The sequence below is a fragment of the Aristolochia californica genome, unplaced genomic scaffold, assembly GCF_029961685.1.
Source record: "Aristolochia californica isolate CCGP_79_NKW_82.1479 unplaced genomic scaffold, dmAriCali1.0.hap1 SCAF_16, whole genome shotgun sequence".
In the NCBI taxonomy this organism is placed as follows: Eukaryota; Viridiplantae; Streptophyta; class Magnoliopsida; order Piperales; family Aristolochiaceae; genus Aristolochia; species Aristolochia californica.
This window is the reverse complement of record NW_027181837.1, coordinates 20,943,463-20,950,000: the sequence shown is the minus strand read 5'-3', so window position 1 is coordinate 20,950,000 and position 6,538 is coordinate 20,943,463. Positions and strand designations below refer to the sequence as shown.

General features: G+C 38.3%; 1 protein-coding gene across 1 annotated transcript; it reads left to right on the top strand.

Annotated features, from left to right (window-relative positions):
• The first annotated feature begins 2,128 nt into the window (after window positions 1–2,128).
• Window positions 2,129–6,305, top strand: LOC137953058 (E3 ubiquitin-protein ligase RSL1-like). The gene is made up of 3 exons (XM_068800254.1): window positions 2,129–3,383; window positions 4,361–5,082; window positions 5,591–6,305. The coding sequence occupies exons 1-3, from the start codon at window positions 2,967–2,969 to the stop codon at window positions 5,979–5,981; spliced, it is 1,530 nt and encodes a 509-aa protein (XP_068656355.1). The 5' UTR covers window positions 2,129–2,966; the 3' UTR covers window positions 5,982–6,305.
• Window positions 6,306–6,538: the final 233 nt, after the last annotated feature.

Genomic DNA, 6,538 nt, shown 5'->3' with positions numbered 1-6,538 from the left:
AAACAAAAAGCACTAATAGTCCCTAAAAATATATTTCTACTAGGAATGATTTTCCACTATTCCTGAAAAATGTAATAACAAGGTCTTAGTTGCAACATCTTCCCATAAAGCCAGAAAAATCTGTACCAAAATATGTTTTTATCGAGTACTAAAAAATCCGATACATATTATAGTCTATCTGTAGATGCTTATAAACATTATACTATGTATGCATATGCTTAATTTATGATACATATTGTATAATAATGGGCAATAGCAAATTATAATTTTCAATAAGCCGTCTTAAAGCTTAGCATATAACACGTATAAGCAACATGACAAATCATGTAAAATAACAACTTAGAGTTTTAAAAGGGTGACAAATCATGATTATCGCTCAAATAGCCTTTTAATAATCCTTGGGGCTGCCTCTTTAAGCCTTTTTGTCTAATGTAGGCCATGTATTTGAGTTCTCAAAGTCTAGTAGTCATGTTAACATGCTCTCAAGAAACCCTAAGCAGTTTTTTTTATCTTTATTGAAGAAGAAAAATATTATTCTCCTAAAGCTTAATCATTGATTCATGTACACATGCAAGTGTACTTAAACGGGTCTCACCCCAAATGTCTCATTCCTGATTTAATAAAGCAATTTGACCATGACAAATCTATGAGGCTTCCCTTTGAAATGGTACATTTCAACCTTATTGTAAGTGTTTCTTTTGGGCATTTTTTGGGTTGGATCAGCTGTTTCAAGATTATGGTTGGAACATGGTTCATTGTGTCTCAATTTCATTATTAAGGAACCATTATCTAGGGTGGGGTGTGTGTCTCAATTTGTCCATATGTTTTACCTATGACAAAATGTAATACATCTCAGTTATGAGTGGTGAGACATCTTTCTCCTTGAAAATTAAATATAAACTCTTATATTTGAGCAATTTAACTTAGGTCATGGCCCCTCTGTTTAACTTAGGTTAAGGCCTATATAGGATATAAATCATGATGTCAAATTATTTGAAGGGGTCAAATTAAAAAAAAAAAAAAGGGAAAAAATATGTAGTTAATTATGCAACTGTCAATTTCTTGTAAGAAAAAACCCTAAAATTCAATTATCCCCTTTAATTGGATATTGATCAATAACATGTATATTAAGGTATATTATGCTAAAAATACGCATAAACATTCGTTCAAATTTGACCTACCCTATATATAAGGAAACGATACACTCTCCCCTACCCACTCTAGTTTGTACCCACTAACTAATCAATTTGGTACAAATGTTCCAACTTCCCATATTAGTGTATAACAATAAATTTTTGAACTATTACACTATTAAATAAGGTTATTGCACAAAAATTAAAATAAAGGACCTCATGGCCCTTAACCTATATGAGATTGGGACCCCTTCCCCCTAGTGACCAATCATGATAACCAAAAATACCAATACCAAACCTAACTATTCCTAACTTTTGATAAGGTTACGCCAACAAAGATTCTAATCACCTCTGTGGTTGGTAGCGATAGTGGTAGCAGTAGCGGTAGCGGGAGCAGCGAACCTAATATATACCATGCATCATATAATATCTTTAAGATTATGTTATAATATTTGTAAGGCTTTTTAAAATGGATTGCATCTCATAATATGTATTATGTAATATTGGATTATTAAATAAATAAATAAATGAATCATGTGTTGGCACGCTAGTAAGGTTACAAAAGCAAAGGGCTCTATCATGATTCTCATTATGTCTCATTTGTAAAATCTAGGTTTCGGTGCTCACACTCTCTACTTGATGCATTTCAAGGATTGTGTAACAAAAGTCGTGAACCTGACGCAATTATTTAATTCGCAGTCCATGTGATAATGACCAGAACCAAGTGTAAGCGTATCCTATTGGAAGATTGGGTACCATGAGTAACATGTAAGAAAACAAATGGCTTGTACATTTAGAATCTTGTACATTTACGGAAAAGACCCACCGACGCTTCTCACTCGCTTCTCACTTTAACGGCAGCTTGACATGAAGCTCGACATCTGTCCTGCTGCTGTGGAAAGGAGAAGGGAGAAATATTCTATGCGCAGTGACATGGAATGTGGAGAGGAATTCCAGCGCACTCTTCCTTTCACCTTACTCCATTTGCGGCAAACAGTAACTGCCCCTTTTCATCTCTGAAGCTGCTGATAAAAAGTTAGATACCTTGCTAGAGGGCGAAGGTCTTATCTTTTATTTTATTAGTGTTTTACAGCTTCCAAAATCAGGGAAGACTGAAGAAGGAAACATTCCCTTCTCCCGAGCGGCACAGGTTTTCCAATTGGTTTTCCGTCCTATTCTTTTCAGGGAACATGCTATGTTTTTTTTATATCTCCTTCTGACGACGTCTTTTGTCTTTGGTGGTAGAAGATGGTTCTGATATCTGGAAATTTAGGTACTGGAAGTGGAGTTTCTGGGATATTTTAGGATTTTCGTGGGTTTTGTGTAAAGGTGAAGCTGAAAGACCCAGTTTAGTTTGTTTAAAGAAATCTTATAAGTTTAGGCTCGTTGGAGTTCCTCAGATTTGTGTTAGTTTTGGATGTTGGAGTTGTTAAGAGATATTTTCCCTTGATTTTAATCGGGAAGGAAGGATTGCAAAGTGTCCTTGTTGTCTCTGATAGCTTTTGATAGCGTACAGCTTTGAGAAATTCATTTTCTTGGAGATTTGTGCTCAAAGACGATATTAAAGTGGAACTAATCGCGGCTGTTGTTCGGGGAAATGGTATTGGAATGTCTCTTCCTTGGTGGGTAATTCTGGGCATTTGTAGCAGTCAGACTTTGTTGTGGATCTTGATGAGGCCGGCTACGGGCAGAGACTTTTCGCAGATGGCGGATTCCTTTTAGTGGATTTGCTTTGAAAAAGAGTTCTTGAAACGATTTACAGTTTATTAGCCGTCGTTTTTAGATTTAGGATTTACAGCTCTGTCGTATCTAGTCTGGGCAGCGGAAGTGAAAATGGTGGAGTTGGGTGACCTTGATGATGGATTTTCGATGGATTTTGATGACGATGAGGAAGAATTCCGAAGCTGTATCACAGAGGAAGACGAATGGCGTGAGTCCGAAGAGTCATCAGATGAGGGTGTTCATGATGCTGAGGATGATGATGATGATGATGAATCCACATTGAAGATGTTCTTTAAAGGAGTTTCAGTCCCACCTGCCGCCGATCTGAGTTCACGTGTTTCTGGACTTGGGGTTGTTATGGAGAGATCGTCAAAAGTTCCTGTTATCCAAGTGCAGAAGAAACTCGATTTCTACGTTGAGGAAGTAGTGGCGGAGCTTTTAGCTTTGATGGATGGTCTGCTGGAGGCTTTGAAGAGTGATACTCTCAGGGTTTTTGCATTCACAGATTCTGAAGTTGTTTATGATCAGGTAAGCACATTCCCCTTTTCAAAACTGTGGATATTATAGATGTCTGTAACAATGTGTCCGTGCAGAGAATGTTTTTATTGAATTCTAAGTTGATTTGCAGGCTTGATGATTGTCTTTTGGTTTCACAAATGGGTTGTTGTGTTCTAGGTGAGAATATTAGGTTTTCAGGTGTCCTTGTGGAACTCAGACTCTGCTACCCTTCAAAAGCAAAGATTAGCTGATTAGATATGCGTGGAATCGTCTAATGGTTATCTTACACAGGGACTTGTTGCCAAAGAAAAGGGATGATACCCCTGGCTACTTCTCTATTAGTGAACTGACATCGGTTCTAGAGCAGCCAAAACATCAGAATCGGTGTCCATTGGCTCATTCAATATAGTTACTATTAGGGTAAAAGAGCTGAAGGGATACACCTCATTGATCTGCTTAAACCCCCATTCATTAAGGAGACAATGATGGTTTGGGGAGTTCAGATGAATATCTGACACAGGCCAAGGGAGTCAGAAAGTGATCAATGCAGGAGTATGTATGAATATAGTATAGTTGTTGTGTGGGGAAAATCTGGATAATGAAGACAATTTAGGTACATATTTAATAACAATGGTAAGGATAGTTGAATGAAAATGGTGTATTGTTCATATTCTATAAAAATAAATTAACTGCTTGGGTGAATAACATTTTTTGTTTATGAATGTTTAAGTTCTGTTTTATTTGATGGTGAATTTTCTTGTGGATTTTCTTGATCTTTGCAGTACAGTCAAAACATTTCTTTTGCTGGGTTCAGTCTTTCCTTATTTTGGTTTTTTAAATCAGTGGGCATACTAGCATCAATAAATCCTGCATTTTGCATTTTTTTGCAATTAACATTAATTGGATGAACACATGACTCTGAGTTTTTGTGGCAGATACAGTATCAGTTTAGAACTTTTATGGTCAAAGTGGACTTTGATTTTAAACTTAATTACCATGCATGCCAGGTTGCCCGAGGTGAAAGGCTTGACAATCAGCTGCTAACAGCTCTAAGTGAAAGGATCCTCGAACATGCCAGTAAACTTGAAGTTTTTTCTCTGAAACTTGTTCCCAGTAGCCAATTAGAGAAGCCTCTTAGATTGGCTCGTGAAGCAATTGGACACTTTGGGTCTTTTGAAGATTGCCCAATCTGTTACGAGGAGAAGTTACCATCCCAAATGGTGACCCTAAATTGTTCGCATAAATTTTGTTCTCACTGCCTAATAACTTACATGGACAAAAAGTTGGTAACCGCTGTATCCCCTATAAGATGCCCTCAATTGAGATGTACATATTACATATCTGCCATTGAGTACAAATCATTCCTTCCCATCTCCTCATCAGAGAAAATGGAAAGATTCCTGGCGGAAGCGAATATTTACTGCCCGTATCCAAGTTGTTCAGTGCTGCTTAATCCCCGACAGTGTTTATCTACGAGGGCCAGCTCATCAAGCCAGAGTGAGACATGCTGTCTAGAGTGTCCAGAGTGTCAAGGATTTATCTGTGTGAATTGTGTCGTGCCATGGCATTCATCAATCACTTGTGAAGAGTATCAAAACCTGCCGATCGAGGAGAGGGATGTTGGCGACATCACTCTGCGTCGGCTTGCTCAGAATCAGATGTGGAGGAGGTGCCGACTATGCAGGAGGATGATTGAGCTGGTGCAAGGTTGCTACCACATGACCTGCTGGTATGCTCAAATCCTTACCGTGGATGGTAATTTATCACTGTTTTTTAAGTTTGGGACATTGGGATAACATTCATGAGCACGGGAGCCCATTATTAAACTCCCATGTTATATTAGGGTTCCTGATTCTCAACCACTTGCCTTTGAAGCAAAGGCTGAATTACATTAGGCAGTTGGCCTTTGATCAGGCCTCCTGCGTGGCCCTATGAGTTGCTTCTGTCGGCATCCTTGAATCATCTTCATGTCCATTAAAGTAAGCTTCTGGTGAGCTGCTTATAGATTATCCTGCATTATGTGGGTAAAGATGTCAATATGGTTCTGTGCAGTAACCGATCCTGTACCTCAGTTTGAACTAACCCGGTTAATTGTGGCATCATTCTAATCCAAAATTAAGCAAATTTGTGATACTCCTCAAATCCCTCATGATGAATTTTTAGATCCACTAGAGGGGGGATAGAGCCAAGAGGCGAACATATAAAAGTCTTTTGAAAAAACTCTTCTGATCTTACAGGTGCGGTCACGAGTTTTGCTACTCATGCGGAGCTGAATACAGGGATGGACAACAGACCTGCCAATGTGCCTTTTGGGATGATTTGAACTTTGAGAGTTTAGACACCCAAACAACAGAGAACCAAGAAATAGAACCGTGGACCTGGGACTCATTTGATTCTCTGCCAGATATTACAGATGGGTATTCTGAGCAAGAAAGATCACAGTTAGCTTTGATCCAGAGGTTTCTCGCCGGGGGGTTCAGCCTCAGCGATCACCATGCAGGTCAATCTCCACCCCGATGTTCAGATTCTTACAATGATACCATAAAGGATCTCCATCAGCTACCTTGGCTTGAGAGGTTCGTCTCTGTGATTAGTGACAATTACTTCGAAGATTATGTCCATAATTGAAGTCTACTGTTAATGTTCAATATTAACAGTCATAATAAGTTGCTTTTCCTCTGCATGATTTGTAAGGAAGGTAACATAGGGAATTCTCATGTTTGATCCTTTCCAGCCAGTTTCAGTCATACATTGCCAATGCATAAAGCGCATTGGTTCTGCTGAATTTTTTCTATGTTACCTTCTTGTTCTCTTTTCTCCCATTACTGTGGAAAACTGGGGCATGAAGGCTCATCTCCCTCAGACATGTAGAGACTCTCAACTACAGATTATCCATAGTGAATGACCACTTGACCTGAGGATCTTCTTTCCTGGGGAGAATCCTTTATTTTTACATCTGTCCCCCATTTTAAGAGCTTTACATCGTTGCAGCTGGTCAAACAAGATTAAATTTCACAAAATCGTTCAATCTGAAACATTTCATTAAGCTTTCAAAGCTTTCATTAAACATTTTACAAAATATCTTTGTCGGTGTAAGTTTAGGATTAAATTTGATTATTGTGGTCAATTGAGTGTAGTCTCTATGTGAGTGGATTATCAATCTAATGTACGATTTCAGTCACACT

Coding starts and splice junctions, on each gene's coding strand:
- LOC137953058 (XM_068800254.1), top strand. CDS start 2,967: ATGGTGGAGTTGGGTGACCTTGATGATGGATTTTCGATGGATTTTGAT. Junction 3,384..4,360: donor CTGAAGTTGTTTATGATCAG/GTAAGCACATTC, acceptor CATGCATGCCAG/GTTGCCCGAGGTGAAAGGCT. Junction 5,083..5,590: donor TGCTACCACATGACCTGCTG/GTATGCTCAAAT, acceptor CTGATCTTACAG/GTGCGGTCACGAGTTTTGCT.